Source organism: Balaenoptera ricei, chromosome 4 (genome assembly GCF_028023285.1).
Source record: "Balaenoptera ricei isolate mBalRic1 chromosome 4, mBalRic1.hap2, whole genome shotgun sequence".
NCBI classification, from domain to species: domain Eukaryota; kingdom Metazoa; phylum Chordata; class Mammalia; order Artiodactyla; family Balaenopteridae; genus Balaenoptera; species Balaenoptera ricei.
The window spans coordinates 149,262,471-149,280,943 of NC_082642.1; the positions used below are offsets into that span (position 1 = coordinate 149,262,471).

At 47.9% G+C, this 18,473-nt stretch overlaps 1 protein-coding gene across 2 annotated transcripts; it reads right to left on the reverse strand.

Annotated features, from left to right (window-relative positions):
- Positions 1-754: 754 nt before the first annotated feature.
- CFAP298 (cilia and flagella associated protein 298) lies at positions 755-13,684 on the reverse strand. Of its 2 annotated transcripts, XM_059921443.1 has the most exons (7): positions 13,358-13,684; positions 10,910-11,077; positions 9,291-9,358; positions 4,031-4,189; positions 2,189-2,320; positions 1,369-1,464; positions 755-1,069 (listed from the first exon to the last, which is right to left on the reverse strand). In XM_059921443.1, exons 1-7 carry the CDS (start codon positions 13,494-13,496, stop codon positions 959-961), a joined length of 873 nt encoding a protein of 290 aa, XP_059777426.1. In that variant the 5' UTR covers positions 13,497-13,684; the 3' UTR covers positions 755-958. The 2 variants fall into 2 exon arrangements, with proteins under 2 accessions (XP_059777426.1, XP_059777427.1); XM_059921444.1 differs by lacking the exons at positions 9,291-9,358; positions 13,358-13,684 and having other exon boundaries at positions 10,910-10,987.
- Between the last annotated feature and the right edge of the window lie 4,789 nt (positions 13,685-18,473).

The following is an 18,473-nucleotide window of genomic DNA, read 5'->3' on the forward strand; positions in this document are numbered from 1 at the left end:
ATCTAGGCCACTTCTCGCTGCACAATCTGAGATGTACTTGAGCTGCTGAAACGTCAGCATTTGCAGAGATGATGAGTTGGAGAATTTAAAATCAAAGATGTCCTAGAAAACCAGTCAGGACGACAGGTGAGCCAGTGTGTCCTGTGGCCAGATGGCCACCGAGCCAACAACGTTTGCATCTGTCAGCCTCGGTACCGACCTCAGCAGGACAAGAGCTGCAGGCTCTTGTGAGCCCACGGGGAGAACCATCGGTTACCAGGATCTGCATTAGTTTTCAGGAAAAGCCCAGAAACTACACAAGAATTTGTCCAGTTTCAAGGTTAGTCTAGTTTGGCCACCCAAGTTCCATCACAGGTGCAGCCTTTACACCTGGAAGACAAGACCAGCCAGGTCTCAGCCAAGGGGTGAACTTCACCTTTGAAGCTGGGAGACGCAAGGCTACAGTTAGACCCCCTGTCAGTCTCTGAAACAAGATTGAGAATTGGGCCTCTGACAGTTCCACAGGGAGGGCCCAGGAAAAATGCGGGTAAGGAAGTGACGGGCGGCCTCTAGTGGCCACTGACGGCCAACTTGCACAGCAGATCCCTGGGAGAAAAGGTACTTTCAACCTCCTGCAATACAACAGCTGTTATGAGAATATAAAATAAAGCAATCAGGAAGAAAAAAATGTTTGTAACTATACCTTCCGTATTTTGCCAAAGAAAAACCTCAGATTAGTAGATAGTCGTCCTGAAATAAAAATAGTTTAGGCGGATTCTTTTGAGGATGTATTTATTAAGCTCTACAGCCTTGAATAACTTTTATTTTAAAAATTCAAACTGAAAAAACAACTAGGAAAACCAGAAATTTCAACAACTTTCAAAGAGAGCTGTGGGTGTCCTTTTTACTTATTATTATGATTATTTTGCCAAAAGAAAGGTGAGCTAATATTTTAGAAAGCTTCATCAACTGGTGAACTTCATCTTGGTCTCCACTTTATGTCTTTTACTCCATGAAAATGTCTTTTCAAAGCAGTGTTATCTGCCCACGGAGAATTTAAACAGGAATCGTTGTCATTTTCTTCCAATTTCTGAACATAAACGTGTTTTGCTCAGGAAGGCATTTCCGGAAAGCGTTCTGCAGAACCCACGACCGACCTCCTCGCTCCCCACCTCCCCAGAAGCAGGACGCCTCCAGACGCTAAGGCAGGGGGACACTGGGCAGGGCGCCCGCAGCCCTGGCAAGGCTGAAGCTCAGGAGGTGCCCTCACCACATCCTGCAGAACCCACCGCCCCCCGAGCTGCCCCCGTGCCCAGAGTGAGGCATGGGGGTGAGCGGGTGAACGCCCCAGGCGCCAGCTCTGCTGAGAAGCCGTCAGTCACTCGGTACCTTGAGCTCCTCTTGTCTTCTGTGATAATAGAGCATCAGCTGTTTCTGCTCCTCACTGCTAATGATGGGTTCTCGCGCTGGAGCTCCCTGCCCCCTCTGAAAAGACGGGGGGATGGCAAATTGCGGATTAAGGCGTTCTTATAAGGACAACCCGGAAAGTTACAGCTCACGTCTTACAACTGCCTTTGCCGACTGCTAAAGATAAACAGGTCATGCATTCCTGATCATCCACAGCGAATCACGAGGGCAGTCTCGCTCTGGCCCTGGGCCCTCCCAGTGGAGGCTGGGTGGTGCCGTGTTGGTCACAGCCATTCCCAAGTCAGCCACTGCAGGTCCAGTGAGGGAGGGGTAGGGATAATCGTGGGGGGACCCTGTTGCCCCAAAACTATGGAGAGATGATTTAGGAGAGAGCACAGAACAAAGCAGCCTGCAGGTATACGGCTCCACACGAAGTCCTTACAGGTCTCCAGCCCTCCGCCTCATTCACAGACTATCAGCACTCAGAAAAACTTGAGATCAGTGCTCTGGGCTGTATTTTTCATTTCAAGAAACATTTTTAGTTACTTGTAAGCCCCATTTTTAAAGTTGAAATGAACGCAGCATACTCTCCTTTCCCCCTCAGTTAAAACAAACTCCAGATACTGTCAATCGATCCATATTTCCTTCATGTTTTTGTTGCTCCATAAAGAGGACAGTTTGACTTTAAGCCCGGACCGGCAGGATTAAAGTGTCTGCACAAGAGTTTAAATCTTTCAGCTTTAATGTAAATTTTTATCAGTTTGCAAGTAAGTAAAAAATAGTGACATGTTACAGTACTTACCCGCTGAATCTTGACGATAATTTTGGTTTTTTCATTCTTTCCCACGTAGTCCGAAAGCTTCTTTGTTCGTCTTAGCTCCTTCGCTGCCCACCACAATTGTGCCTCTGATTCTGTGATGACACTGAGTGCTGCCTGGGGTCACGGTAAGAACCAGCTTTAAGGGAGTCAGGACACGGCCAAGGGTGTGGCCCGGCCCTGGGGGCACGGAGGCTGGCCAATGCCCCTCCCAGCATCGGAAGTGGGACAGGCTTCCAGCACCCTGCCCTCCCCTGACCTCCCCCACGGGCAGCACTAACCCCCCCTACTCAAAGCCCTCACTCATTTCAGCACCTTCCCTGTTAGTTTCAACTCATGCCCTGACTCAGGTAACTTCTGGGAAGTGGCGGGTATCCTATCTCATTTGCACCCTCATCCATGATATAAGGTCCGTCTTAGATGGATTTTTAGGTTACTGCCAGGGAAGAATACGGGGATCCTGCTGGGTGTTTAAATACAAAAGCCTCTGACTTACGATGGTTCGATTAATGACTTTTTGACTATATGATGGTGTGAAAGTGATACGCATTCAGTAGAAACCACACTTTAAATTTTGAATTTTGATCTCTTCTCGGCCTAGTGATGTAGAGTGTGAGACTTTCTCGTGATGCTGGGCAGCGGCAGTAACTTGTGATCGCCACAGTAATCAACCAATACAACTGTCCGTACCAGACAACGGTTCTGTTTTTCACTTTCAGTACAGTATTCAATAAATCACACTACTATAAAATAGGCTTTGTGTTAGATGATTTTGCCCAACTGTTGGCTAATGTAAGTGTTCTGAGCACGTTTCAGGTGGGCTCGGCTAAGCTATGATATTCGGTAGGTTAAATGTATTAAATGCATTTTCAACTTATAATATTTTCAACTTACGCTGGGTTTGTTGGGACATAACCCCATCATAAATTGAGGAAGAGCTGTATAGGTATAATGGGGCTGTTCGTTTGCTTCTGCATATCCTGCCTATTTAAGATGGCTCAGAGAAAAAGATACTGTCCCATAGGATAAGGAATGAAAAAATGAGAAATGAGAAAATGAGAAAAACAAAGGAAAGTGGAACATAAAGCTAAGAAAATAATAAGGAGCAAGAGGTAAGGCTAGGGACTTACCTGGTGGCGCAGTGGTTAAGAATCTGCCTGCCAATGCAGGGGACATGGGTTCGAGCCCTGGTCCAGGAAGCTCCCACGTGCCATGGAGCAACTAGCCCGTGTGCCACAACTACTAAGCCTGCGCTCTAGAGCCTGCAAGCCACAACTACTGAAGCCCGCGTGCCTAGAGCCTGTGCTCCACAACAAGAGAAGCCACTGCAATGAGAAGCCCGTGCACCGCGACAAAGAGTAGCCCCTGCTCGCCACAACTAGAGAAAGCCCATGCGCAGCAATGAACACCCAACGCAGCCAAGAATGAATGAATAAATAAATAAATAAATAAATGTATTGGGGGGGGGGGAGATATAAAGCTAGAACACAAAATTCCATGCAAAGGGACCAATATGTTTGGGTAGAAACAGGCACAAATTAGGGTTTTGGCTTCCCAGTGGTCAAAGAAAATGGGAATGTTTTCAGTGACTCCCTTGTCTCTTGCCACCCCTGTGTGTGTGGGCCAAGCCCTCAACCAGGAGCACGTCCTCGGGGTCCTCCCCTGAATTCACAACTCTGCTCTGAAGCCTAGTCTAGCAAGATGGAAAGCTGTGTATGAAGCAACAAACTACATCAGCAGAGAAAGGTCAAATCTCAGGGGCTTCTGCTGTTTGGGGGCTGGGGGAGGGAATGAACTCACCTGGAAGAAACTCCAAGAGCCACATACCTGACTCCCCGACAGATCTTCTTTATTTTCAAATTCCATCCGGATAGGATCGTATGGCGGCAACCCCATGGGATAAACAATCATCACTGCACCTCGAAGCTGGTCCAAGGCGTCTTTCACCATCTCCATGGTAACACAGACATTGGCTTCCACGTGTTTCTGAAAATGATTACAGGCACTGTTATCTACGATGCGGCTAATCAATTCAACAAATATCAATCAAGTTCTTGTACAAGACCCGTGCCAGATACTGCCAGAGCAACGGAAAGAATCAGATGGTGCTCGCTACCAAAGTGACTACAGTCTATTTCTGGGGCTGAGCCATGGCCACCACGACCTAGGTTATAAAGCAGGATATGAGCGGCACCAAGAGGGGTGAAGTGCAGAGGACACTCTGGGGGGAGGAATCCCAGTCCAGCGGTACAGATGCGAGAAGGCATCAGGAAACAGGGCAGAGGGGACGGCATCTCAGGGAACAGAGTGCTTCAGGACAAGCAGCAGCAAAGAAAAGCAGGTAACAGCTAGCAGCCCACGCAGCTCGGGGAAGGGAAGACACGGCTGGCCGGCCAGGCTGGAGCCTGTTTTGGGATGGCCGTGAACGCCAGGCTGAGGAGTTAGCACTGACAGTGAGGCGATGGGCAGCGAGTGGCTTCTCTGGGAAGAAGCGGTGACGCTGCGAGACTCATCTTGCAGTGGCTGTAGAACGGACCCAGGCGGGGGGAGACTGGTAGCAGGCTCTGAAGAGTGCAGAGAAAGGTGTGACGTAATCAAGAGTGTATCTGGTCTTTGTCCCCTGTTCCTGGGGCAGAGCTTCAAAAACCCTTGGCATTTCCTGAGTGATAAGGTTGTCATTATTCGTAATCAGCACCCTCTGACCAGACCTGGGTTCATGCTGACAAGGTGATCCATGTGAACCCTTGGATAGTTTGGGGAGGGGTGGCCTCCCCAGGAAGCCCAAGCTGGGACTAGCAGGTTGGAGCTTTCAGACGCCCCCCCACCCCACCCCCGCATCCCCACCATCACCACCTCTGGAGAAGGAAGGGGACTGGAGAGGCGCTCAGTCACGTGGCCAATGATTTAACCAATCAGGTCCACACAATGAAACCCTGATAAAAATTCTGGACATTGAAGCTCAGCAGAGCTCCTGGGTGGAGACCACACTGAAGGTGTGTGCCCGGGAAAGTGAGTGCCCGGGGTCCATGGAGGATGGGAGGCCGCGGAGGTTCTGCACCCCCTGCCCCTGGCCCTAACTTTGCTCTATGGGTCTCTCCCATCCGGCGGTTTCTGAGTTGTATGCTTTATAACAAAACAGGAAACACAGCACTTGCAGCGTGTTCGGTGCATCATTCAAGCAAATTACTGAACCTGAAGGGGGGTGGTGGGACCCTCCAAATCTGCAGCCAAGTCAGACAGAGTGCAGGTCACTGGTGCCTGAAGCCGGGCAAGCCTGGCTGGGGACCTCATCCTTTAGCTTGCGGGGTCCGTGCCAGCTCTGGGTAGTTAGGGTCAGAGCTGAGGTGCAGGCCCCCCAGCTGGTGTCTGAACACAAAGGCTATCAGGGGAGCCTTAAATAAAGTGGTGACCATGGAAATGAAGAGAGGGGTTGGATTTAAGATGCATCTTAAATCCATGGGAGTGGACGGTACAGGACCAGACTTAAGGCATACGGGTGACAGAGAGGAAGTGACGAAGGTGACACTGAGCCTGGATAACCGAGACAGCAGTGGCTCTTAGTAAAAATGGAAAGTCTGCAGGAAGCGCTTCCTCTTGGGTAAAGAACACAGGGCAGAGGAATCAATGAGCTCTGGTCTAGAAAACTTGAGTTTGAAGTGCTGGTTGGACTTTCAGGTAGAACCTTCTAGAAAGCAGCTGGAAACTCAGGTTGCAAGTAAAGGAAGATGCTGGGGTAGAGGACAGAGATTTGAGAGTTATCTGTGGAGAGTGGAATCTGTATTTGGCAGAGAAGATAAAATGCTGAGGAAGAAAGAGCAGAAAGAAAAGAGAAGTGAGTCAGGATAAAGTACTTTGAAAAACACCAGATTTCAGAGGCAAGAGCCAGAGAAAACAGCAGCCAGGAACCGGGAGGGAACCACGACGGAGGAGGCTCATGGATGTGGTTGAAAGACAGAGAGGGGTCCAGCAGTCCGACAGGAGAAGCCCCTGGATTTGCAGGAGGGGCGTCACTGGGGGCCCTGAGGTGGCCATTTCTGTGGCGGAAGAAAACAGAGGCCAGGTTCTGAGAAACCCGGGAGGGTCTGGCTCGAGGATCTGGGGGCCTCTCCTTCGGGAAAGCTGCTGGGGGTGGGAAGATGGGGGAGGCGAGTGTCGGGGGCGCAGGTGGAAGGTTAAGCTGTAGAGGATTGATTTCAGGCTAAGGAAGGAGGCCCGAGTGTGCTTACAGAGTAGATGCTGCCACGGGACGGGAGAGACTAAAGGCATTATTCCTCCTGGGTCTCTAGAAGGGGAGATGTAGCCAAGCTGGAGTGGGAGAGCCCAGGGGCAAGAGACACTGGTCAGAGTTTCGAGGGAAGAACGAGAGAGATGCAGGAAGAGACAGTTTGCAGGGGGGACAGAAAACCGAGGGCTTGTGCCAGACGGCCTCGACCTCACTGCCAAAGCAGGAGGCAAAGCTGCCCACGGAGACGGTGAGAGGGCAGGAGCCCAAGGAGAGGAAGGGTCTGAGACAGGCTGGGGGGAGGGCCAGCGGGCCCGCAGTCCCCACGAGGTCAGAGCTTGCTCAGCACAGGAGGTCAGGCCAGGAGCACAGGCCACGCAGAGACCCAGAGCCGGGAAGAGGCCGCATCGGGCCCCGCTGGGCTGGGCGGCAAGGTAGGGGGGAGGGCTATCGGGAACCCTCGGCACGCTGACGAGGGGCTGGGGGGCAAGGGAGGGGGCAGGGAAGGATGGATGATCCTGCACCACGAGGGCAACGTGAGGGCCCACATCTGAGACGGAGCCACTCTGAGTAACTGTGAGTTATAACCTGACCGAGCTGTAGGCAAGTGACACGGAAGGGAGATGAAAATCCTGGCTTCCGAGGAAATGCAGGCGTCCTGTGACCTGGTACAACACGGACCATCAGCGTGGATGCCCAAGTCCCGGGGGGCCAGGGGGCCAGGCAGCACCCGTGGCCTGAAGCTGATGCACCCCAGGGAGGAAGGCAGAATGCCCTGGAGGCCCAGATTTAAACTCTCTAAACCTACGTTCTCATCTGTAAGATGGAGGTAATATTCCTGCCTTACCTACTCCCAGGGCGGCTTATGAAATTGTTCCCAAGTCATAAATCCCCATAAAATAAATCAGGCCTCCTCATGAGGGGCACATGCCGTAGAGACGGTGTGAAGATCTACCGGATCCGGGGTCACCGGAGGGAAGCTGTCCCACTCAGAGGGCTCCACCCCCCACTACCAATATACACAGAAAGGGGGTGCCACGGGGTCATTTTCTACAAAAACTCCACCAATGTCAAGGGCGGGGATTCCCCACCAGATGCCATGGTTGGGTGACAGAGAAACTCAGGGTGCGGCCTCAGGACGACAGAGATTCCCCGCTGTCCGGGTCTCCCACTCACAGCAGAGGGTGGGTCCCAGGAAGAGGGGCGGCATGGACACCATCATCCCACCCCAAGGAGCCCCAGTTTCCATATTCTACCGTCTTCCACTCTCCCCCTGAGGAACCTGAGCGATGGAGGCGGAGTCCCAGGCCCAGGGCCAAGGGACTGGTCACAGTGGGGCTGCTGGGACCTGAACCCTTCCTTCCCTGCTTGCCCAGTGGGTTCTGACCCACAGGGCTAAGTGCCCCCCGCAGGGCAGGGTCTAGGGAGGCGAGAGCGACGCCAGCTGCATTTTGGAAGCAGCGTGGAAGGGCCGCGGGTGAGAAGTGAGGCCTGGCCACCCAAGAGCTCTGCAACTTTGGGCAAATCGCTGCAGCAAAGCGACTGGAGCCCCTGGGAAACCCCTCTCTCTCAACGATGACATGACTATATAAAAATACACACAGGCAAAGGGAAGAAGTGATACAGATGAATAGGAAGGATATCCACAGAAGCAAGAGCAGGGTCCAGGCCACTGTTCTCCTAACGTGCTCCGAGATGTGCCCGTTTGACTAGACGTTACTAGCTATTATCTATCCTTCTAAAAAAAGGTTCTGCAGTCAAATGCGTTTTGCAAACGTTGGATCGAACCGAAGCCTTCCTTGTAGGCTTTCCCAGAGCCTTTCCTATATTAACAGGCAGAAGGGCAGCCTTTCCTGAAGCACTTAAAGGAGTAGTTAAGAGCTTGAAGAATTTGGGAAATGTTGGTTTAGAAATGACAGTTACGCCCAGTGCATTGAGAGGAACGGAAGAAAGAGCAGTTATCAAGTGAGAAGGCCTGCAGTGGCGGGCGAGAGCAACTAGTATCAGCAACGCATAAATAACAGCGACTGAAAAAAACGTTCAATTCTTGAAAAATCCTTAAATCATTCTCCTCCAGACTCACAGTATATGCATGTCAATGGTATGTTTCTCCTTCAATGAAATACTTTTTGTGTTAATACTTAAGACAATTACAGAAAGCTAATTCGTAATAAACACATGCTGTGTCAGTCAGGTATCTGTAGATCCAGCGTGTGGTTACAATGTTCGCATCTCCCCATTCCACTTTCATTAGTTCTTAAGGGATACAAACTACAACACATAAAATAGACAAGCAATAAGGACTTACTGTATAGCACAGGAACTTATATTTAATATCTTGTAATAACCTCAAATAGAATATAATCAGAAAAAACCACAACTGAATCACTATGCGGTGCACCTGACACTAACACAATACTGTAAATCAACTATACTTCAACTAAAAAAAAAAAGTTAAGGAAACAAAATCATATATGCATCAATTCATATTTGAACCACATTTACACAAGCCAATAACCATTTCTGTCAGACCTGAAAGAACTGGGAGGATTGAGGACAACTGTCACAATTATGAAAAGGAAAAGCTAGGGCCCACCCCAAACATGCTTGTTTCCCTTGCCTCTGGAAGGAGGAAGGAAGGAAGGAGGGAGTGAGGGAGGGAGAGAGAACGAGAGAGAGAGCGAGAGAGAGAGAGAGAAAGAGAAAGGAAGAAAAGAAAAGAAAGAAAGAAAGAAAGAAAGAAAGGAAGGAAGGAAGGAAGGAAGGAGGAAAAAGAAAGAAAAAGAAGGAAAGAAGGAAAGAGAAAAGGAAAGAGAGAGGGAGGGGGGAAGGAAAGGAACGAAAGGCTTCATTTAAAAAGCTAACCTTAGATATTATTGCTTTGGCTTCTTCTATAGTCTTCTTTAAAACTTGCTTCATCTTTTCATTTGGAGCTATAAAAATAAAAAAGGGAAGGGGGAGAGAGACAGCCATCTTTAAAACTCTTCTTAAACATCTTAATCCCTTCTGTCTGAGTCAGGGAGGAAGTGAGATGAGAGAAAGTACAAGAATGGAATTCAGCTGAGGGATACAGGAAAGCTGGCTGTAAGAAATTAGGTAGAAATCTTTCAAACTTCATATTCTTAATAAATAACATAGCCATTGAAAATACTAGAAATATAAAACTGTATTAAAATAAAAGTGTAAGACTATCTTGGTTTAAAGATGAATAATGAACTGGTAAAAATAAACTGTTAACTGTTCTTACAAGTACCATTATTTTTTTCATTGATGCAATTCCTCCTAAAAAGCAAAAGATCTCTCCAAATTGAGAATGGGTTTAGGTGTGAAAAGATGTGGAAGACAACCAACTATTTTCTAGGTTAAAATTCAAAAGAAATAATACTAGAAATTCCTATTATCTTCAATGCTAAAAAAAAATTTCTAAGCATGCAAAGGCCTCATAGGGACACTTTATTTCTTTTGCTCCTAATAGCGTTTTAAGGGCATAGTAGATACTTAGGTGTTTGTTAACTGATCAGTTATAGTCTTTTATTTTATCTTATTTTTTTTTAAAGAATCCATGATAAACTATTTATTTATTTGGCTGCATTGGGTCTTCGTTGCTGCGCGTGGGCTTTCTCTAGTTGAAACTTTATTTATTTATTTATTTATTTGGCTGCATTGGGTCTTCGTTGCTGCGCGTGGGCTTTCTCTAGTTGCAGCGAGTTCGGTCTACTCTTCGTTGTGGCTCGCGGGCTCTAGAGCACAGGCTCAGTAGTTGTGGCGCATGGGCTTAGTTGCTCTGCGGCATGTGGGATCTTCCCAGACCAGGGATCGAACCCGTGTTCCCTGCATTGGCAGGCGGACTGGTAACCACTGTGTCACCAGGGAAGTCCCAATTATAGTCTTTTAAATGGAGTTTTTTATGCAGGTTAAAAGGGATAAGAAGCTATCAAAATGGGTTATCATCCCTTTCTCCTTCCAATTCCACACAAACAACCACATACTAAAACAAGAAGAATTTCTTCAGTGTTCTGGCATGTCCTAAGCTGTTTTGTACAAAAGAGAGGCATGTCCTCAATTCGAGTGGAGACTGTTGGGCTGACATTTATTTCCTCCTTCCACACAGAATCTCTAAATAAACCCTGATCTGCAACCTGGAACAAAACACACCCTTCAATACATTATCAATGATTATCCCCTCAAACTATTAGGTCGAACCACATGAAAATGCCGATTTTCAATCACTTGTTGCCTACAAAAATGTTAATTTCTTATGGTTCATCTATCACATTTAAAAGCTAGCTGCAACTTAGAGCAAGAAGACAGATGCCTTCTTTTCCACCTAATTCGTTCTGGATTAGTGTTTTACAAGTAGTTATATGGTGCAGTATTTTATAAGTTTGTATATAAATACTGAGGTCAATTTTTTAACTTAAAGAACTGCTTTCGTACTTATTGCTATACTCAGGCATGCAGAGAGAAGAAAAATGCTGCATTACCTTGTCCATTCCTTCGTCCAATATCATCCTTTTTAAATACTGAACCCGCACTGGGGACACACTTTTCACCCCATTCATCCTTTAATTTCAAATCTTCAATCTGGTCATCAGTCAGTCCTTGCATATTGGGAGGGAGAAATACGCCATGTTCTGCTAATTCTTCCATTTCTTAAAAACAAGAGAAAGTTAGACAATACGTACGGTAGTCATCATCGTAACACCTTACACCTCATTGGAATGTGAGCTCCCTAGTGGTCGGGCGTCTTGCCCATTGGCTATTTTATTTAACAAACCCTTTGATGCCACTTGCTATGTGCCCGACCTGTCCTTGACCTCTGACAAATGCTCACCAATCTGTCCTAGGTCAACCGAAGCAGAGAGTCTGGGTGCTTACCCACCGTTCACAGGCTACAGGTTCTGTGCTCTAACCCTCTGTGCTATGTTATACTTCCCGGCACTCAGGAGGCACAAATTCAAATTCATTGATGGTCTGAATACACATCCACATAGGGCGTTATGGTTTTCCAAGCGCGTTCACATAGCTTACCTCATTTAATTTAACCTTGAGAGGTAGGCCAGACCGTTATCAACATCCCCATCTTCCCTAATTTGCAGCTGTACCACCTGAGGCTTGCTCTGGTCACACTTCAACTACTGTATATAAAACTTTATATAAATACTTTATAAAGGATTTATGTACATCTGATCATTGGGGAGGATATAAGGCAGCTCACGCCCTTCCACAGTGGCAGAGACAAGACCTTGATTTTCTAGTATCATGTTCACTATTCAAATGCATGCTTTATATTTTTCCTATTCCATATACATTCATCCCAAAACGAATCCACATTTCAGCCTTGCAAAACTGTCTTTCTTTCTTTCTTCTCTTTCCTTCTCTCTCTCTCTCTCCCTTCTTTCTTTCACATGAAAGAGGTACGTGGAGCTAAGTCTTCCCATAGCACTGTGTGAAGACACCAGGTGGCCTATAATAATACAATACTATGGAACAAATGGTGGAACTTAATGGACTACTTATGGGATACTTATTGTCTCTCTCCCCAGCAGACTGTAAGTATCTGGGGGTCAAGGAGCTGGTCTCATTCATCCCTGTCTTCGGTGGGTATAGCACTGGGGCCTGCCTGAACCACGGCTGATAACAAGGACTGTAGATTAAATGAATGGGTTTTTTTTTTTTTTTTTTTTTTTTTTTTTGGCCACGCCGCATGGCATGTAGGATCTTAGTTCCCCCACCAGGGATCAAACCCGCACCCCTTGCATTGGAAGCGCAGAATCTTAACCACTGGACCACCATGGAAGTCCCAAATGAATGGGTTTTAAGTTCACTAACATGCCTGAACAATGAGCACCACATTTCAATGGATAATTTCATAGAAAAAGAAGTTGAGGCCCTTTTCTCCCCAAATGCTTTCATTTTAAAATAACACTTAATCGGGCTTGTTTTGGAGTCAGTAAATTTTACTAAGAAACTATACGTATGACCCATAAAGGTAGAAACCATGACCCTTAAGGAGTTCTCCATGGTACGAAAATCACGTGGTATAATTATAGACACAATCACAGCCGAGACCACACCTGGAGTAGCATCCTGTCAAGTACTGCGCTGCCTAATGTGGCAGTGACTAGCTGCACGTGGCTACTTGGATTTAAGTTGAAATGAAATGAAATAAAAAACGCAGTTTCTTGGTGGTGCTCAACGGCCCCGTGTGCTTAGTGGCTACCTTACTGGACAACACAACCTGGGAACATTTTCCATCGCGGTGGAAAGCTCCCTTGGACGGCACTGCTCCAGAGTGTCGAGAGGACGGTGACCAAAACACTGTAACAAGAGAATCAGGCTTTGCTTCCTGGAGAAGGGACCACCAAGAGAGGCAAGAACACCGAGGCTCTCTCACTGTTTCTCACCTCTGAAGGCCATCCCAAAGGTGGGGGGCCCACCACCGGAAACTGCTCTACCTCCAAAGTCTCAAAATAGGAAATTCACTTTGAAAAAACGGCCCAGTGGTCGTGCCACCTCTCACACTTGTTGAAATCCACTACACCTGCTCTTGGGCCCAAGCTTCCAGCTCCCTTCTGTGCCTCTTGCGTCCTCTGTACAGGGTCTATTTCGGTTTGCTCACAGCGCCCCAATCCCGGCTCCCAGACCCTGGGGTGCGCCCTCCCCGCCGGCTCCGGGAGCCTCTCCTCGCGGTCCGCCAGCTCTTGAAGCATCTCTGGCGAACCCCGCTGTCCCATTTCAAGCCCGGCTGCCGCATATCTTTGCAAATCTTCGCAAACTTGACCCTCGGCCCCGGCCTGCCCGAGAAAGCCTCGTGGGTCCCGCCCAACTTCGTCCCAGATGGCCCGGTTTCTTCTTCCCTTCCGGGGCCCTCGCGGTCCGGGCCCCCACCCCAACCCAGCCGGCAAACTCGCCGCGCCGCCGGGCCGCACCTGAGCAGACGCGCTGCACCTTGAGCCGCGCGTTGTAGACCCGGGCCACCTGCACCGTGAGCTCCTCCAGCTCCATGCTCCCCGGCGCCTGCAGCAGGAACTGGCTCTCGTCGCCCCGCTTCACGTGCAGCAGAACCATGGTGGCTCTGGAGGTCCCGCCGAGGCGGCGAGAAGGCTCGGGATGAGCGGCGAACAGCGACGACCGACCGACTAACTGCCGCTGGGAGGCGGAAACCCGAGCCTCTGGGGCTCGCGTTGCTGGGGGAACTGCACTCGCTCCCGGAAGTGGCTGTTGCCAGGAGCAACAAAGAAACAGTCTGAGGGCCGCAGCTCAAGGTCAGACCCCGAGGCTGGGGAAGCTGTGGTGCGCGGAGACCCCGCCCTCCACTCCCGGAAGCAGGTGCTGCCGAGCAACGATCCACACAGTCCGGGAGGGCCTCCGGGGCCCGCCCGCACCCGCCGAGCCGGATTCGCCGAGCCCTGCTCCCGGAAGTGGCTGTCGTCGGGGCAACCGTCAAACAGACCAGCCGGCGGAGTGGAGCGCTGGCCGCCCAGTCGGCTCGCCTGGGGCCCAAGATTCCACCCAGGGAGATGGGTGGGTGGGAAAGAGGTTGCTAGGTCGGGAATGGGTGGGGTGGTGGGAACCCCCAGGTGCCCAGCCCCGCAGCAGTCCCCCCACCGCAGCTCCGAGCCTCCGTAGCCTTTCCGCCGCCCCCAGTCTCCACTTCCGGAAACTCCTCCCGCTGCTTCGGGTCTGGAGCGCTCAGAAGAGGCTGTCTCGAATCGCTGATCCCCGGTGTCGGCTGCCTCTGCTCCGGTTTTCAGCACTGAGGGGTCAGGGAAAGTGTCCGTCCTCCTTCGTGGGGGCTGATTCGAATTCCCCTCTCTAGAGTGGCTCGAGCGGCTGCTGCCGTAGCGACCCTCCCCAAACTATACAGCAACTCACTGCCCAACAAATTCTTATTAAAGGCAATCGGGTTCGGCGCTTTCTTCCGGGCGCCGGTGACAGGGAGGCAGATTCAGGGTCACTGCTCTCATGGAGCTTATATTCAGTGTAAGTGACAAAGAAAAAACAAAAATAAACGGATAAGGCAAATTCAAATAGATATAAAAACAGAACAGGGTGACTGGCTTTTTAGATTGGATGGTCAAGGAATGCCTTAAGCCTTCAGGCATTCCTTGGGTAACATTTGTACTGAGGCCTTGATAACGAAGCGCTAGCAAAGCAAAAATAGCGCAAGGCCCCTACCCCTGGTTATCTCCTTGGAAGGGCCATTGCCGAACGCAAATTGAATATTACAAGCACCTGCCACTCTGTGTACCTGAAACTTTGCCTCCCTCCACTGAAACCGTATCCTGAAGTTCCGGGGCAGAGTGGAGAAAGTGTGTGACTGTAGGCCTTGGAAATGCCCAAAGCCAATCCAGAGCCTCATGTGAAGACCGTTAGACTGACACTGGATAGAAGCGGATGGCGCCCAGGGAGAGATATGTTTTCATCTCTAGTACTGTTGCGGCAGGGTTCACCCAAGCCCTGGAACATGCAGTACTGGTCAGATTGGCAAATGTCTCTCTTCCTCAGAGGAAGAAAGTGGCCTACTGTGGTCACTTAGCTCCTGACTGCTGGCTGTAAGATCATCCCCCTGTTTCTCCTGAATCCAACTGCGTATCCATCAAGCCAACTCCTGCTTAAAAACTTGGTTTATAGTATAGCCTTCTAGGTAGAGAGAACCATTTATCCACACACTCATGTACTACAGGGTTTCTGGGTATAATTTTTAATAATATAAAATGAATGAAAAGTATAGAAAACCCATGTTTGTACTGGCCACTCAGTTTTGCTTAAATATGTAGTTATTAACTACATATCTGTTGGAAAATCTGCCAGATTGTCACAGATCGAGCCCTTACACCATCTTTAATCTTTGTCACCACTGATATTTGCCTTTGTAGTCCTCTTAACTTTAATCTTTCGTTGCATTCCTTTCAGTGTTCTCTTTAGGTCTTTTTCTTCTCATACAGGCCATGTCTTACAAATTCTGTGCGTAGCTTTTTCTCAGTGTGGTGGTGTTTTGTTTTTTTTTTATAAATTTATTTACTTATTTTTGGCTGCGTTGGGTCTTCGTTGCTGCGCACAGGCTTTCTCTAGTTGTGGCGAGCGGGGGCTACTCTTCACTGCGGTGCTCGGGCTTCTCATTGCAGTGGCTTCTCTTGCTGTGGAGCACGGGCTCTAGGTGCGTGGGCTTTGGTAGTTGTGACACGCGGGCTCAGTAGTTGTGGTGAGCGGGCTCTAGAGCGCAGGCTCAGTAGTCGTGTCGCACGGGCTTTGCTGCTCTGCGGCATGTGGGATCTTCCCGGACCAGGGCTCGAACCCATGTCCCCTGCATTGGCAGGCAGATTCTCAACCACTGCGCCACCAGGGAAGCCCTCTCAGTGTGGTTTAAGTGATCGTAAATCATGCCAAAGCCTGTTGTCTTGTCACCACCCAAGTGGGTTCTGAATTTGAAGACAAAGATGACATCTGGGTGGTCTTGTGTACTTTAGCTTATTGTCTCAATATTTTAGGTACTGTTGCCTTTCTAGGGTAAAGGGCATCTTATGACCATTTGTATCTGCTGAAGCACTGCATTAGTGATGAACACTCTGGTACAGATAACTAATGGGCCATTCATGATGGCTGCTAGATATCAGGCAGCCAGGGAGGAAAAGAGCACATTTTTACTGTATTGAAAAAAAAACATGTTTTGCATGTTTTAAATTTTATGTAACTAATGTCATACTGTATTATTTTGTACCTTGCCTTATGGCTCCATAATGAGATTTACTAATATTTCATTCACTTCACTGCTGTATAGTATTCCACTATGAATATGTCACTCTATTCCCCTCTTGATGGTTAGTTTCTTTCTAGTTTTCACCATTACAAACAATGCACATCCTGTTCCACATGTCCTAGAGTTTCTCTCCAAGTCTAATTGGTTGTGATAGAATATATGAACTTTGCTGGATGTTGCTAAATTGCTCTCTAGAACTGATGTGCCAGTTTGCCCTCTCGCCAACAGTGTACGAGTTCCCATATTTCCACGTGTTCGCTAAATCTTGATGTGGTCAGACTTACTTTTCTAACATTAATAAATTGGCATTTTGATTTATACATGAGTTTGTGAGTTTGGTTTTCCTGTGTCAATCACTCATGCTGTAAATGTGGACCTGCGGGGCTCAGGATCTGGCTATGAATTATGTGGAGAGGCTGAAAAGATAAGCTACAGACAGGGAGATATATTTGCAAACCACATATCCAACAGAGGTGGAGTATCTAGCGTACGAAAAGAACCCTCAAAACACGATAGTAAAAAAGCAATCTATTTAGAAAATGCACAAAAGACACAAATAGATATTTCACTAAAGAAGATGTTAGATGGCAAATATCACATGAAAATATGTTCACTACCATTAGCTATTAGGGAAACACAAAGCCACAATGAAATAGTTACTACCAAAATGGCTAAAGTAAAAAATAGTAACAACAGCAGATGCAGGCACGGATGTGGAAAAACTGGATCACTCATAAATTGCTGATGGGAATGTTAAATGGTACAGTCATTCTGGAAGACAATTTGGCAGTTTAAAAAAATCCAAGCATGCAACCACCCTACGACCCAGCAATTGCACTCCTGGGCATTTATCCCAGAGAAATGAAAACTTCTGTGCACATAAAAACCTGAGATGAATGTTCATAGCAGCTTCATTTATAATAGCCCCAAACTGGAACAACCCAGATGTCCTTCAGTGGGTGGGGAAATGGTTAACCCAACTGTGGTACATCCATACCATGGAATACTATTGATACACAGCAATAAAAAGGAACAAACTATTGATACATGCAATCCAGATGAATCTCCAGAGAATTATGCTGAGTAAAAAAGTCAATCCCGGGGCTTCCCTGGTGGCGCAGTGGTTGAGAATCTGCCTGCCAATGCAGGGGACACGGGTTCGAGCCCTGGTCTGGGAAGGTCCCACATGCCGTGGAGCAACTAAGCCCGTGCACCACAACTACTGATCCTGCGCGTCTGGAGCCTGTGCTCCGCAACAAGAGAGGCCGCGATAGTGAGAGGCCCGCGCACCGCGATGAAGAATGGCCCTCGCTCGCCGCAACTAGAGGAAGCCCTCGCACAGAAACGAAGACCCAACACAGCCAAAAATAAATAAATAAATAAATAGAAATTAAAAAAAAAAAAAAGAAACAAAGCAATGAGCAAGCATCCTTGAGTATATGTATTTATTAAAAAAAAAAAAAAGTCAATCCCAAACGGTTCCATATGATTCCATTTCCCTAACACTCTTGAAGTAGCAAAACTGTAGAAATGGAGAATAGGTTAGTGGTTGCCAGAAGTTAAGGACACAGGAGAGGGGCATGGGATGGGAGGGAAGCGGGAAAAGGGCAACATGAAGGATCTTTGTGGTGATGGGAAGGTCTTGTGTCAATGTGAATGTCCTGGTTGTAGTATTGTACTATAGTTTTGCAAAATGTTGCCACTGAAGGAAACTGGGTAAAAGGTAGTTTCCCAGTTTTGGGAAACTGGGATCTCTCTGTATTATTTCTTATAACTGCATACAAATTTACCTTAAAATAAAAAGTTTTTACAAAGCCTATTATTCTGTGTCTGTAACTTCTTAGTCAGAGGTTAATGAACATAACTGAACTATTTAAGAATCAAGGTTATTGTTTTAAATGGCAATCTGAAAAAAGGCAATACTCACAGGAACTACTGGCCTCGGTCTCTTACTTTGGGTCTTTTAAGGCAGTCTCTTCTTTTGCCTGGCTCCTCGTGCGCCTGTTTCCCTTCTGCGCCTCCCCCTGACCCCCCAGGCTGTTTCTCTCGCTCTGGGTTAGAAAATCATCATTCAGGCTTCACGTGTTATTTTCGAGCCAACAAGATTTTGCATGAGGGCCTCTCTTGCAGAATAAGTGCATGGCTTCTTAATGATGATTAGTAATCTCAGAATAGCATTCTTCTTACTTTTAGCCGAAATATTACATAGAGAAGTGAAATGGATGAAAATAAGATCTTGAATTAAAATACCCAATTATACAACGAGAATTAATCCCCAAATGTCA